The sequence below is a fragment of the Culex pipiens genome, chromosome 2 (genome assembly GCF_016801865.2).
Source record: "Culex pipiens pallens isolate TS chromosome 2, TS_CPP_V2, whole genome shotgun sequence".
Lineage (NCBI taxonomy): Eukaryota > Metazoa > Arthropoda > Insecta > Diptera > Culicidae > Culex > Culex pipiens.
In genome coordinates this window covers 13,389,353-13,405,889 of record NC_068938.1, presented here as the reverse complement: position 1 = coordinate 13,405,889, position 16,537 = coordinate 13,389,353, and the positions used below count along the sequence as shown (strand labels likewise).

General features: G+C 35.7%; 1 protein-coding gene across 5 annotated transcripts in view; it reads left to right on the top strand.

Moving 5' to 3' along the window:
* LOC120413859 (LIM domain transcription factor LMO4) overlaps positions 1-16,537 on the top strand; it is a 361,145-nt gene that overhangs the window by 271,504 nt on the left and 73,104 nt on the right. Inside the window, exons 1-3 of one of the 5 annotated variants that reach the window (XM_052709009.1) lie at positions 3,700-3,883; positions 10,640-11,595; positions 11,936-13,177. In XM_052709009.1, the coding sequence (XP_052564969.1) occupies positions 12,916-13,177 (262 nt within the window). In that variant the 5' untranslated portion in view covers positions 3,700-3,883; positions 10,640-11,595; positions 11,936-12,915. Of the gene's footprint in view, positions 1-3,699; positions 3,884-3,990; positions 4,309-10,639; positions 11,596-11,935; positions 13,178-16,537 lie in introns of those variants that run through there. The other 4 variants (XM_039574816.2, XM_039574819.2, XM_039574818.2 and 1 more) reach the window with 4 other exon arrangements.

The following is a 16,537-nucleotide window of genomic DNA, read 5'->3' as shown; positions in this document are numbered from 1 at the left end:
CCCTAACACATATTCAAAATTTTGAAAATGGAAAATAAAAATTATGGCAAAAAATTAAATTAAAAAAATCGGGAAATTAGCTTTTCCACGTTAACATGTTTTCCTTTAAAAAAAATCCTGATAATCACCTTTCAAATATTGGCATGCCCATTTTTTATGACAAGCCTGCACAATTGTATGGAGCCTTGTATGAAAAAGCTAATGATGCAAAATGGCTTCTTTTGGCATCGCTCGTGACTCGTTATTATGTGGTCTAAACTATGAAATTAAGTTAATTATCTCTGTGAAGACCTTTTCAAAAGATAAGCCTGATTGAAATTTGGAAATCATTTTTATTGAGAAAATCATTTTTTAACGAAAGTTTCATTAAAAACATTGCAAATCGGACCAATAGTTTCCGAAATATTGTCAGTTGAAAATTACAGGCTAATTAGGCGACACTTAGAAAAAATCATTTTCATCGATTAGAGTTCTTTGTGAGACTGTTTCTGATAAACTAATTGCCCGATTTTCAAAGGTTCCACACGGAGAAAAACGTTCATGAAATTTGAACACTTTGTTCGTGGTTCTCAATTTCATGAACGCTTGTTCACGATTTTTGGAACTCATTATTCATTTTATAGGAAATTTACTCAGCTTTTCAAAATATTTTTTACAGCTTGTTTTTCTAGCCTGAAATATTTTTAAATTGCAAAAAATTGAAAATGTATACTTAAAAGTACTTTTAGCGTCAAAACGGTACATTTTATCAAAAAACAAAAATGATGATAAATAATTTTAAATACATATTTTATTGTCCCTGTTTTTAATATTTTTTCAACCAGATTTTTCACCGTCACGCACTATGGCTCAGATGATGTATTTTTTAGCCCCCTAAAAAAATTTCGAAAAAATAATTATATAATTATTTTTCTCGGATTATTACGTCGAATCCCGACTGTTCCCACCGATATCGCTCTTCCCGACACCCCAAAAACGTCTACCAAGTCTCGGACACCACCATTCTGAGAGCTGCATCTTCTTGTCCTAGCCGCGCGCTGCTGCTGGCCGTTCGTCCGATTCAGTCCAACCAACAAAACGGCACCATTCTGTTCCGTTCTCTTTGCAAAAAGGGACCAGCGCGCGCGTCTATGACGGTGGTGGTGTGGGTGGCCCGCGTTGCTAAACTTGTGCTGTACAACTGAATGAAAACACAGCACGGTACAGCCCCGGACCGTTTTTGGAACCATTCCGAAATTACGTGGGGGGATGGCGAACCTAGGGGACAGGTTTGAAGAATGTTTTATTAATTTGATACCGGTTATGGGGGTGGGTTTTTGATGGGGAGGTAGAATGCGAATTTTGGAGGTTTTTAAATAAATTTTAAAGGTTGGAAGTATAGACACAATGGAGATATTTAGGAAATTGAAAGATATTGGATTGTGAAACCATCCCGAATCACCAAATTGCATCGAAAACAAAACAGTGAACGTCAAAGAACCCAAGGGTTTCCAGCAAGGCCTCAGACTGGCAAGTAATTAATAATTACTTTGATTTTTAGGTGGTAATTAAGTAATTATTTAATTACTTAGTAATTCATGGTAATTAGAGTAATTTAATGTAATTAATTGGTAATTAAAGTAATTTTTGAGTAATTAAAGTAATTGATTTTTTTTAGTTGTACTTCTTCAACGAAACTATTTATTATTTATATACCGTAAACGGGGGTGACTTTGATAGCCTCAGCGCGATTTTTCCTCAAAATGAAGAGTACAATTAAAACACGTACGGAATGGTTAAGAATCATACTGAGTTTGGTAGAGAATTGTTTCAAAGTACCTCAAGAAGAAATTTTCATAAAATTTTGAAAAGTTTTAAAAGTTAGTTAACTAAAAAAGAAAATGTTGATGAAGGTCATTATGTTAAACTTCTCAAAGTGTAATGATTTTCTCAATGAACATGATATTGAATTGGAAAACGGAACACATTTTCGGATTCGTTGGACAATTTTCCACTAGGCCGAAGGTTAAATAAGTTTGTAAATAATAAATAATATGTGTTTTTGAAACAAAATTTAAAAAAATCTCCAAATTTATTAGCAATTTTAGTTGAACAAATTTCATGTAAAATGTGAAAACTTGTGATTCGTGCTTCAAATTCAGTATAAAATGCAATATAAATCGATAATTTTATAAACAAAACTAGTTTTAACAAATTTCAGGCAAAATTCCGACTTTTTAACAATTTTACCTAAAATTTATATGTATTTTGTTAAAAACTTTTAAACTAAGTTAACTAAATATAAACATTTATTTTTTTTTTCTTAAAAACAACATCAGCTACTTTAGTGATGGCACAATTAACGTACAAATAAAGTTTGAACATCATAAATATGATTTTAACAAGAAAAACTATGACTATCAAAGTCACCCCGGAATTTAAACTAAGAATTTGTAACGTAACTATTTTTCTAAACACTATTGAAAAAAGTTTTTATCCAAAATAGTGCATGGGCTTTGTGTGGCCTACCCCAGTACATGTTTTAAAAATAATAATCTTGAGAAAAACCTTACCTGTTGGAAAATATTCCATAAACAAATTGAAATCCTATCAAAGTCTCCCCGGTTTACGGTATAATCTTTTATATCAGTATTTTATTAATTTCAAATGAGAGTGAATAACAAAGATTAAAAAATACTGGTTCTGTATGTAGAAGGCCTTATTCACCATAGTTCTCTCCTAAAACCTAAAACTCTCCTAAAATTTATTTTTATCATGTTGTGTATCGAAGCTGATTAACAACAAAAAGCAACGCCATGATATATTTCCCAGTGTTTTTTTTTGTGAATCCGAAATCTATTCATTTTTATTAAATAATTAATATTTTTTTTTTGCAAGAATTTTTTATGCTTTTCCTAAAAATGTGGTATTTCCCGAAAAAAGTCCAAATAATATTTTTTTTAAAGAGCTACCGAATGAGCTATTTATAAATAATTTAGTTTAGAACCGTAGAAATGAATACTTAAATTTAAATTAAATGTTTTTTATCGTCGTGAAAAGTAATTAAGTAATTTATGTAATTAATCATTTTGGACCAGTAATTTGAGTAATTAATTGGCAGACTGGCAAGTAATAAACGCTTCTGGAAACCCTTGAAAGAACCGACGCAACGCAACGTAACAGGAAGAACAAGCACAGACAAGCAGGCAGGCAAGCAGGCCATGCAACCAGCAGCAGCAGTCGTCGTCAGGTCCGTTTTGTTGGGGTGTTGATGAACGATGAACGCCAAGAGAAGCGAAACAAGCGAGAGAGCGAGGAAGAGGTCGAAAGAGAGTGGTGTGAAGCGGGCGGCTAGACGACCATTCCTGCGAGCTTCGGACTCCTTGGTGGTACGCTGCGCTGAAGAAGAGAGTGTGAGTCAGAGACGTGTGAGACGTGAGGAAACGTGGGTGAGAAGGAGAGTGTGCGAGGTTAGGTTTGGGAAGTGAGCGGATCCTGAACTCGTGTTGCTGTGTTGCTGTGTGTACAGCAACGTGTGTATACAGGTTTCCGTACAGCAGCTACCAAGGGAGACTGTGTGTGCTGATTGTCGTCGTTCTCTCTGTTGTGTTCCCTGTTTGGTCGTGTCTTCTTGTTCCGTCCTGTGCGCGTGAGAGACGAAAGAGAGAGCACGGTGAGAAGCGCGTTCGCCGCTTCCGAAGACTCTCGAGTGAGCCGAGCCGCTCAGTTCTCCCTTTGCACTCGAGCTTGTCGCACGCGCGTTCCTGACGGTCGGTTCTTTGACGGTTGTCGTCGTCGGTACGAAGAAGAAGTCGTTGTCGTCGCGCGAAGTATCAGCAAGCAGAGCTGAGGTTTGGTTTGGGAAGGAGTTGCGACGAGAAGCGTTGGCGGAAGAAACGAAAAGGTTGGTGCCGTCGTCGTCGTTCGTGGTTTGTTGTGGGGAGACCCCAAGAACCCTCTAGACAGGGGTTGAGCGGCTGGAGTGAGTGTTCGGCACGCGTTCGCTCGCCGTTTCACGACGATCATTAGTCTGAATGATTGTTTGTTTTGTGCAACTCAAAGAGAGAAAAGAAAAGCCAAAATGCTTTAATTAATTTAATTAAAATCCTCACTCATTACTGCTTGGCACTCTGCCTCTGCTGGTGGTGTGCACGACCAAGAACCTTCGTCTGCGAGTACAGACGGAGAGCAAAAAGAGCTCCTTCTTCCTGTGTTGTTGTTCGTTGTGTTGTGTGTCCTACAGGCTGCCTGTGTGCGCTTGTATCAGTGCTTTATTTTTTGTTGTGGCTCGTAAGGAAGAGGAACCGCCGGCAAGAAGACCCTGCTGTTGTGAGTCCTGGCGCTCATGTGTGTGATCCGCGTGTCTTCTTCAACCTCCTTCTCCATCAGCTCTACCCCCCGAACTTGGAGGACAACCGTTTTTACTCATTTTAATTATCCTCCCCACCTCTTGGTTCCGAGGTTCGCGCTGGGTGTGAGAAGTGATTTCATAGCAGAATTAGCTTCACGTTCCCAATCCACCGCGGCAAGCCGGGCCACGGCAAAAACTATTTGGAACACATAAAATGCACGGCGGGCCAAGAACCAGAAGCTGACGACGACCGCTCCGCACCCGAATCCGACCACCACTCCGAAGAAGGGGAAAAAATTGGATGAAACATTCACTAATTGGCTATTTCTCTCTTTGCTATCATTTTATGTGTGTCCACACCCGTCGTCGTCGTCGACGACCGACCGACCAAGTCCCCTTCCAGGGCCACACATTTTATGCTTCTGCGGGGACCCAGCCTGACGGGTGTATCGGTGTACGGTACAGTTCGGTAGTCCGCAGACAGGTAAACAGAACCCCCGAAACAAAAAAAAAAGCATCGAGCAACTGCACCGACAGCAAACCCAAACTCCTCAATCAAACGAAGAACTTCAGAATCTTGTCACAAGTGCTGGACACACGCGAGGACATCCAGCCGTAGACCTCCTCGCCATCGTCGTTGGGTGTTGATGAAGGAAGGTGCTGCTACTAAACACCTTCCCGAAAATCGGACTGGACAAGCAGTCCTGAAGGCAAACAACACCGCGGCGACGACACTGCACAGAGAGAGACACTGAAGACACACGGGACGTGAGCTGTTTGTTGACAAGATGAAACGAGCGCCAAAAGGTGTACGCGCGCTGCACGGTGGGATAATGCTTGTGATGTGATGTGAGGTGTGCAGGTTTTTGTTGCGCTGAGGTTTCAATTTTTGAATTGCGGAAAGTGGAAAGGAAGATTTTGAGTGCAAGTGTTGTGAGCAGAGTTTTTTCAACTGTTTCTATTGAGGAATTTGAAGATTATTGCAAGATCGGAAGAGTCTCGTCAAACGAAGAAAAATACAATTCGGTGGTGATGTTGCAACGAAGAACTGTTGAAGGAACTGAAGTTGGACAGTAAAAGTGCAGGGCAGAACCGGAAAAACGTATTGCAAACCCGAAATGAGTAACAAAAGACAACTATTAAAGATGACTATCGAGATGCTGAGGAAAATCTTCAATAGAAACCATTTCAATGCAACACAAAAACTATTGAAGATGCATACTGTGATCAACTGTGGTAGTCAAAACTGATCTACCGTACAAATGCTGAGTGTACTGAAACTCCAATCTTAATCCAGAATACCATTAGTCTGTAAAAAAAATACTCAAATTAATTGCATATAAGAGCAAAACCCCCCTAAAATTACTTTTAGACGAAATCAAGTGATGTTCAATTTTTGATTATTTTAACCTTTGATAAGAAAATTCTTTAAAATAAGTTAATGGAGTCATGTTTGCCTCAAACACTCGTCCAGTCCAGTTAAAATTGTTTGCTAAATTAATTCATAACAATTATTAGTTAAAAAAATTATCTTCGATTTCATAAATAAAAGTCCTAGCGAATTTTAATCAATTAAATTTCAATTGCGAAAATTTAAGAGCTCAAAAAATCTATTTTATCGTTTAAATTTTCGAGTTAATGCAATTTTAGTGAAAAAAGTAATTTTTCCCGTTTTCGCGCGCGGCGCATCGAAAACCCCCATTTTTTCAAAAAAAAAATCTCGTCTCGATAAAAAAAAAACTTCAAATAATTTTTATCTAAAAGGCCAATCAATTGCATTTCATAAACGTCAAAGACCGCATCTTGACAGCTCGTTCCAAGGGGACAATTAGGACAATTTTAAAATTGTCAGCTAATCCAGGAACTCTTTGTTGTCGAATTTGCAAATATTCAAATGTTCCCAGAATATTCCTAATTTTTCCAATTTAGCTGATAATATCTTCAGAATCGACAAAATTGTTCCTAAAATCGAAAAATTGTCGAAAATTTTGAAAACATTTCATTGTTTACAAATTCGACAGCAAAGTGTTACCAGATTATCTGACAAGATTTCTATCCGTGTTAACAAAATAGTTTTCATATTTACTCCAACATTTAGAAACATATTTTAAACTCTAATTTTTTGGTTTCTTTAAAAATGTTAATAATTCCTTTTTACTTTTCTCAAATTTTTACTTTTCTCAAATTTGTGTCGATTATTAAAAATGCTGAAGGGCTTTTATGGGGGTGAATCAAACATAATTTGAATTTGATATTTTTAAACGTTTAATACTTTAAAACAAACTTCTCATACCAGCAAACTAATTCTTACCAGTTTAATGTTTGTTGACACGTGAAACCTTAGATTTCAAATCTCAGTGATATCTATAAATCGTCTCTTGAAACTTAGGGAATCTTATAGCTTATAGGTGCTTCTTTAAAAAAAAGTCTAGAAGTGTAAAATGCTGTGCAGAAATATCTTCATTGCAAAATATTGTTTTTTCATTGCTTTTGAAGCTGAGAAGTTTGCTTTGTCGATTTTTGCAACCAATATTTAGATTGAAGCCTATTGCTTTTGTTGATTTGAAATGTAAATTGTGTGCAAGATTATAGATTTTTTTTAAACTTAATGTTAAAATGTGCTGAAACCAATTTTAAAGGTAAACTCACGAGCATAGTTTTTTATTTCCAATTTATGATTAATTATGCCCTGGAATTAACATAAAATTATTACTATATGTGAAGCTAGTATTATATAAAATGAACAAACGAATAAAGGCATTGGGAAAACTTAAAAAAAAAATACAAAGGGGAAAAGAAGAATAAATGTTCCTGGGAAATTTAATACTTTTTGATTTTTTTAGAAGATATTTTCCAAAAAGATCATCACGTACAGTCCAGATTATTCTATGCATCGATTTTTTAAAGGTTCCTTGGATTATTTATTTTATATTTCACAACTTTGAACAATAAATTCGTGGTCTATCACTTTTTTGGGATGGAATTTGGCTCTACGATCCAAAAGAAGATAACGATTTTCGTTGTGTTTCGATAGTCCAAAATGAAACTTTTACCGAGGAATTTATTTAAATTCTAGTTTGTTTCGAAACATGGAAACAACATCTAAGAATATTTATTTCCTAAAAATCTAGTGTGATAGGCAATTTTGAATAAATATTTGTGTATGATTTGAATTTCACCCAAAAAAAGGAAGCAAAATAATATTTTGTTTGTAAGTTTAAATAACCGATTCTTAATTAAAAATTCTTATGATTGTCACTCATTTCGATTACAAATATACTTAATAAGTTTTATTCGAAAAGCAATCACTCTTTTAAAACATTTTAAACCTTTGAAATGTAAAATTATGTAGATAAAATTTCATACATTAAAAATCTGAACCACTCAAAATAGAATAAAAAGAAAATATTTTTTCTGATAAAAACAAGGAATTTCAGGTCAGAATTTCTCAAATTTATCTAGATACATTGTTGATGGTCTTGGTCTACATTTAATATTAACACTCTGCTAGCAAGATGAACAATCAAAATCAGATAAAAACTTATTGCGCTGAAAATCATCAGTATTCAAAAGCAGTTATCCTATTCATTTGTGTATTGTGTGTGTATTTATTGGTGATATTTGGAACATATTAAAATAGTAGTTTATGCAACAAGATGCAAAAAAAGGATTTTTTCAGCACGAGTCGTACATTTATCCAACGAGGTTCACCGAGTTGGATAAATACGACGAGTGCTGAAAAAATCAAGTTTTGCAACGAGTTCCATACAACATTTTTTGCAATTCCGAAAATCACCCATTGAGTGAAATTTTAAGTCGAATTTGTATATATTTTGTCTATAAAACGTTTAAATCAAAAAAATGTTGAAAAGTGATACTTTTCGAAACAAGTGCTGAAAAGTTCAACTTTTCAGCACCCATTTCAGTGGTGAAAAGTAGAACTTTTCAGCATTTATTTTGAAAACTGTTGCTATTCGATTCTGTTATTATTGGTACAGAAAAGTAGGCTATTTCGTCGTTCAAGAATGACAGGAAAAGTAAGTAGTTTCACGGCGGAATTGCAAAAATAATGTTATGAAATTATCAGTAGATCAATCGACAAAAAGTCATCAGTACAAATATGTACAAAAAATAAAAAAAAACTTTTACCGAGGAATTTATTTAAATTCTAGTTTGTTTCGAAACATGGAAACAACATCTAAGAATATTTATTTCCTAAAAATCTAGTGTGATAGGCAATTTTGAATAAATATTTGTGTATGATTTGAATTTCACCCAAAAAAAGGAAGCAAAATAATATTTTGTTTGTAAGTTTAAATAACCGATTCTTAATTAAAAATTCTTATGATTGTCACTCATTTCGATTACAAATATACTTAATAAGTTTTATTCGAAAAGCAATCACTCTTTTAAAACATTTTAAACCTTTGAAATGTAAAATTATGTAGATAAAATTTCATACATTAAAAATCTGAACCACTCAAAATAGAATAAAAAGAAAATATTTTTTCTGATAAAAACAAGGAATTTCAGGTCAGAATTTCTCAAATTTATCTAGATACATTGTTGATGGTCTTGGTCTACATTTAATATTAACACTCTGCTAGCAAGATGAACAATCAAAATCAGATAAAAACTTATTGCGCTGAAAATCATCAGTATTCAAAAGCAGTTATCCTATTCATTTGTGTATTGTGTGTGTATTTATTGGTGATATTTGGAACATATTAAAATAGTAGTTTATGCAACAAGATGCAAAAAAAGGATTTTTTCAGCACGAGTCGTACATTTATCCAACGAGGTTCACCGAGTTGGATAAATACGACGAGTGCTGAAAAAATCAAGTTTTGCAACGAGTTCCATACAACATTTTTTGCAATTCCGAAAATCACCCATTGAGTGAAATTTTAAGTCGAATTTGTATATATTTTGTCTATAAAACGTTTAAATCAAAAAAATGTTGAAAAGTGATACTTTTCGAAACAAGTGCTGAAAAGTTCAACTTTTCAGCACCCATTTCAGTGGTGAAAAGTAGAACTTTTCAGCATTTATTTTGAAAACTGTTGCTATTCGATTCTGTTATTATTGGTACAGAAAAGTAGGCTATTTCGTCGTTCAAGAATGACAGGAAAAGTAAGTAGTTTCACGGCGGAATTGCAAAAATAATGTTATGAAATTATCAGTAGATCAATCGACAAAAAGTCATCAGTACAAATATGTACAAAAAATAGAAAAAGTAGTTAGCAGTTATATGGCCCTTCGTTAACGATTTTGTTTGTCCTTATTATTTGTCTCTAAGACAGTTCTAAGGTAACTTTACTTTAGGACGTTTTCAAGCAAGGTTTCGTCCTTTAAAAAAAAAAATTACCTCAGTATTACAGAGCGAATTCGCTTATTCGTATGGGACTGCATTCGGATAAGCGAATCCAAATTCGCTAATTAGAACGACAAACAGCTGTCAAAATCTTATTCGAATTCTTGATTCCGCTCTGTAATCGATCTATCCACCAAAAATTGCATAACATGTGTCAATTCTCAACAATAATTACAAATATTGATTGAATTACATTATATATTTCTCGGAAACCATGAATAAGTATCAACGTTCAAGTTTGAATTTATTGGAATATTTTTTTCAGTCGAAAATATTGTTTGCGCATAAAACTGGAAAAGACAATAAAATTTTTGTTTTTATTCAAAACCACCATTTCTGGAGCAATGAAGGCAATCCTATATTCCAAATCATGCATTCTAAAATTCGTGAACTTTTGAAAACTTTTGATAATAATGTTCTAAATGCGAAAAATTGGTAGTCAGCAAGCTTATTTCTAAAAATATTTTTAAATTTAGAAATCTAAATTTGTAGAAATAATTGAAGAAAAAAGTACAGTCTAGACTCGATTATTGCGAAGGTGTTTAAAAAACTTCATTTCGGATAGTCAAATCACAATTTTGTCTTATTTTCGATTGTCGCGCTTAAGTAAGCCAAACATCAATGAAGTGATTTAGAATTTCTAAATCGTAAATGGCGGTGTTGAAATATTTTAAAAATGTATTATTAAATTTTATAGGCAATCAACTATTAAAACTTTACTAAAATGGAGTCTTTGATTCGAATTTGATGTTAAAAGGAAGAAAAAAAGAAAAAGAGTTGTTTTTGGGTTCGTGATTCGATTATTGGAAGTCCCATAAAAACCTTCAGACTGTAGTGCAGAAAAGAAGTATTTCATCGAATGAGTTCTTTCGGAATTGTTGATTTGACCAATAGAAAGTCTAACTTGAAAAATAATTTATTTCACTTGATTTCAGCCAATTACTCAACCTCCTCTTCCGTTCTCGATGCTCAACCATCCGCAAACGACAATAATTGAATCAATGCACCGCTCGGTGCTCCTTCATTTAACCCTCTAATGATCGAATTGTTCGGGACCTCTACCTCAATTTATCTTACACACTCACAGAGTCACACACGTGTAGCGCAAACCTTTGCCCCGGGAATTGAATTCACCTTTAATTACAATTCCACTAATCATCTGCTAATCCACCGCCGCAACAGCCGCAGCCGCACCAACCCCGATATAATACCTCTCATTAAGTACACCTCATTAATCGAGAACTGTACCATCGCACCGTCGTCGGTCGGGCTGTGCATCCAGAGCCTGGGCAGTCAGCAGTGGTTTCCTCCGATTGCCTCACACACCATCCATCGCTCGACTCGTCCTCTTCCCTCGTTCGTCATCCCGCGCTCACGCTAATAATGATTAATACACACAGCTGATTCGTCGACCCTCCGGGTCGTCTTCCTCGTTCCCCTCGCGCTCACGCGTCCATCTCTAATCCCTCGGTAATTACATCACGGTCAATTGTATCGAATTTTTAATTTACGTTCCATCAGTAATTCCCCTCGCCTTCGGCATGCCCAACTTGAGGAAGAGTCCCTTTCCGACAACACCAACACCACCATCCAAGTGTGCCTTGTGCGTCCTGTTTGCAATCCATCCATCACCAATACAGAGTCGGGCGCAGCCGACTGCGACCCGAGTCGAACTGTTCGGCCGGCATGGCATGCCTGACTGTCTTGGGTGAGCTGGTCGTGAGTCGTGAGTCGTGGCCGAGCATGCTCGGTGAGATGCGATGTACGGCGCGATACCTTCCAGAGGTTCGAACGCTGGTGAACGCAATCATTGCTCAAGCTGAACGTCTAGCGGAAGCATCGTGCTGCTGAGGGGTTTGAGCGATTCTGAGCGTAAACTTGGATGAAAACAGTACGTGGTTCTTGTTTTGGCTTGTCGTGGGAGCACGATACGTTTCGCGAGTCAGGGGAGAGAAACCCGACAAGCTACTGGCGAACACGAAACGTGCAACTCATAAATTGGTTTATTATCGTGTGCAAACAATAAAGCGATAAATTTATAAAAGTATTAAATCATAAAACGATAATTAATTTAATTAAACTTTTCAATAGCAGTTGCGGCGGGTTCGCTTCGGGTTCCCGCCACCGGGTGGGTTCTCCTCCGCGATTTCCTCTCACTTTATCGCGCGCCACCTTTAGGAAACTAATTATTTTTATCTTATTCTCTCTTCTCTTTCTCTGCCGCAGTGTAGAAGTTTCCTGAAGAAGCTGATCCAATCAACGCGCGCGAAGCAGTAGCAATTGTCACCGAGGCAAAGATCATAAAAAAAGCGAGGGGCCTCTCCTCACCCTGCCCGGCGCGACATCTAGCCGTGAAGAAGTGCCGCCAAATCGCAGTTGGCGCGCTGATCGTTAAAGAGAAATAATAGAGTGAGGAAAAAAAAAGAGTGCAAACAGTGTTTGGTGTGGGAAGAGAGAGAACCAGCTTCCAAGTGAAAATATTTATATGATTTTAATGAGAATCAAGATAAGAAATAATAGTTGGAAAATAATAAATAAAGGCAAACATTAGCGGGCGAGCGCGCGAGGGTTCCGCGACGTGTCAAGTGAAGAATGGTCACACCGTACTGAAGAGACCTTCCCCCTTAAGCTCGGGGCATCGCGAGTGGCCAAATTGCTGAAATGAAATATAGATCCGCGTCGCGCGGTGAAAATTGAAATTTATTTAGATAGATAAAAATAAGTGCACACACACACGCGGTGCGCCGCAAGGAAAAACGGAAAAATAGAAAATTATTTATAAATAATAGCCAAGCGCGCGCGAAAATAACGGGCAAAACTGGTGAATCGAAAAAAGTGCCACCCCCACCTTTAAAAAAAGAGCAAGCAAAACTGCATCATCAAACTGCTGCAAACACAGGAAAAGCTAGCGGCGCTATTGTGTGAGTTTGTGCAATTGTGTGTGTGTGAAGAAAAATAGTGCGCGCGGAAAAATCTATCAATTTTATCAAAATCCCCTCGCCACGCACCCCTCGTTTTGACGTTCCTTCGGAACCGGGGGGCCAATCTAATCAATAAAAATAACGAGCCCGCACGAGTCGCAAAAAGTGCATCGCGGCGAATGCAACTCAAGTGAAGGCTTCGTGAAGTTTTAAAAAAGCTAAAAAGCTAGCATAAATCCCGCCAGGAATCCCGCCACACTCAAGCCGTCAAGCTGGCCGCGTCAATAGCAATGAACCCGCACTACCATCCGTACCCGGACCTGGGCTCGTCACCGCACTCGCCCAGCCCGGACAACGCCAACTATCCGGGCGGGATGGTTGGCGGGCCACACCACAACGGGCACGGTCCCGGGGTGGGAGGGCCGCAGGGGGGTGGTGGCGGAGGAGGTGGTAACCCGATGGGGGTTAGCCAGATGGACAGCCAGGCGGTCGGTGGGTTCCACGGGATGAACAACGGGGCGGGACCGGTGAAGCACTGCGCGGGATGTGGAGGTGAGTGTTTGTTAGTAGTGATAAGGTTAGGATTGGTAGGGAATGTTAGGAAAGTCAAATTAGATTAAACCAAAAAAAAATTTTTGAAAGTGCAATTTAACCAAAGTGACATCCCAGTGAACCATGAAAGTGAGAAAAAGTCTGATTTTCATATTAAAAAAAATTGAAGGCAAATAAAATCTGGATTTGCATGAAAAAATAATGAAATATTCTATAAAAAAAAATAATGTGTTAAATTACCTCAATTCGTGTCAAATCAAACTGTTAACAATTGGGCCGTTCAAACTCAGGCCAAAGTCGAGAAAAAGGGGGCCAAAAATGAAAAATACACAAAAAACTGTAATTGCAAGCCATTGTTTTTAACATTTGAATGAAAAATGCTTTTAAATGCAATTTACGCCAGTCCACTTGTTTTGAAATAATTCATGTTCAAAATATCTAAGTATTGAGGAAATGTTGTTTTATACGAGAAATCTACTTTTTTTTTGTAATACCGGAATTTCAAAATATTTATAAATGAGCCTAAACATGCACTATATAATTAATTATCATCGAAGGTGAATGCGCAAATTGTTTTCAATTTATCAGACTTTTAGTTCCATCAATATTTCGGAGTTTTTTTTTTTTTTCAAAAAAATGTGCTATTTATTTTTTTTAACCCAATTTTCAATGAGGGGCTGACATAATCTTTGTATAATATTTGCAACGGCCTTTAAAAAACATTATAAAAACGTTACTTAATCCACCCTTAGGTGGTTGGTGCCTTCCTCACATTTAAAAGGTAATGCTATCAAAAATAGGGCGGACCTTTAAGTGTTCTATCAATTTGACTAATTATTCATCTCATTATTATTTCAGGGCACTTATGTGCTTACAACTTATGATAGCGTAGTCAAATCTCCAATTCAATTTGTGCCCGTTGGAAAGGCTTATTAATTTTCTATCCAAAGATAGGTCGCATGATATATTTGGACAACGTTTTCATCAAAATACCTGAGATCTGGCCTCCAAAAAGTGTATAAATAACACTTAAGTGCTTATAACTTTTGATAGGGTTGGCAGATCTTTTATGTTTTGAACGCATTGGAAAGGTCTTTCGATTACCTATCCAACGACAGGTCGCATGATAGATCCGGACATCGTTTTCATCAAAATATCTGAGAACCGCCCTCCAAAAAGTGCATAAATATCACTTAAGTGCTTATAACTTTTGATAGGGTTGTCAGATTTTCAATGTTTTGGACGCGTTGGAAAGGTTTTTTGATTACCTGTTCAACGATAGGTCGCATGATAGATCCGGACAACGTTTTCATCATGATATCTGAGATCCGGCTTCCAAAAAGTACATAAATAACACTTAAGTGGTAATAACTTTTGATAGGGTTGTCAGATCTTCAATGTCTTGGACGCGTTGGAAAGGTCTTTTAAATACCTTTCTAAAAATGTATAACATGCCGGGTTTTCTTACAAAAACCACCCTTTTTACAATTTTCCGGACTTTTGTTAAAATCGTTTTTTTAGCATAACTTTTGAAGTACTTAACTAAACTGCATAATTTTTAATACCGACTTATGGGACCCCAAGACGGATCGAATGACGCCAAAACGGACAAAATCGGTTAAGCCAATGTTGAGATAATCGAGTGACAATTTTTTGATCAACATCCCACCACACACACAGACATTTGCTCAGAATTTGATTCTGAGTCGATAAGTGTACATGAAGGTGGGTCTAGGAGGTCTAATTGAGAAGTTCAGTTTTCGAGTGATTTTATAGCCTTTCCTCAGTAAGGTGAGGAAGGCAAAAAGTTTTAAAAGGTTTTTTTCTTAATAAAATTTACCTTCCAGATTGTTTTTTCAATCACGACACATATAATTTGTAATTTGTAATTTGTTGTTTTATTGGGCACGTCAACTTGTTAGCATAACACTTTAAATCAAGTCAAGGAAGGAACAACAGGAGGTTATAAAAGATCCAAAGATAAAATCAAACAAATTGCAGAAGGCCTAATAACTAATTTTGAAATGATCGTTTCAGAGCACTTTTGAAAGACGATAGTGTTGGTAAAAAATAGTGTTGGTAAAAAAAATTAAAATATAAATATTTATATTTTAATTTTAAATTTATTTCTCGTTAATGAGGGCTTCACTTTCTTGGTCTTGGTAATGCAGACCAATTAAAAATAAACAGAGTAATATGCATTTTTACAAAACCGATAATCATGAGGAATTTTTTTACTGTCACGATTAATTCATTTGTTAAAAAAAGCTTTGAAAAAGGATAATATTTTCCTAAATTTGAAAATACAGCAAAAATTTGAGTAAAATCTAGTAAAAAAAATCAGGTGTCAAATTTTCAACCTTACAAAATTCATCTTTTCTTACTTACAACTTGCTGGAACTTAAATTGAAATGATTTGATTATAGCAAAAATGTAAAAATAGTATAAAACCAGTCAAAATATTTTCAAATATATTGAATGAAAAATGGGGGAAAACAAAAGTTTAAATGTTATTTGAAGAGTTTATTCTTCTTTTAAACTTAGCTTCTCGTAAATGTATTAAAAGGCTGACAATGTATTTTTCAATGAAAAAATTAAAAAAAATTAACAGTGCAGTAAAGACCTTAAGCTCTGTCTTATTTTTTTTTTATCAAAAACGATTAAAGAAACGTCCAAAAATGATGTTTGATTATTTTTTGTTAAAATCATCGATAAACATCGTTAACCCAAATAATGTTACAAAATATTCTGAGATCCTGAAAAATTATAACCTTATTTTGAACTTATGTTGAATGCCGTTTTATGGTTTATCAAATGAAAATTTCTATTTGAAAAATGAAAATCTGGGGTAGTCTTGTTATGGTTTATTCAATTACGATTACTTTAACCGAAATATGGTCATTTGTCATATCTAAGGTCATAAGTAGGGTGAAATTCTACAAATGAAATAATTAAATAGTTATTGATTTGATAGCGTCATGTATCCTATTTAAACAAAAAAATGTTTATTAGAAGAATGGAATGGAAATAAAAATTAAGCTTTTTTTCAAGTTACAACATTTACTAAGAATAATAATAATGCTGAGTCATTAAGTAATCACAAAAATCCAAGAGTAAGATGTTATTTTTCTTTCAAAATAGTGTCAATTTCAAAGAATTTTAGCTTCTTGTTTTCTATGTGTTTTTCACATGTTTAATATCTATGATTTTATTTAATTTTAATGTTCATCAATCAAAACATTTTTTTTTTAATTTACTGAAAAGAATTGTGTTTTCTTCCCTTCAAAATTTCTCAGTTTTTTTCATATTAGTTAGGCTGGTACAAATATTTTTAAAAGTTTTTGTCACCCCCCCCCCTTC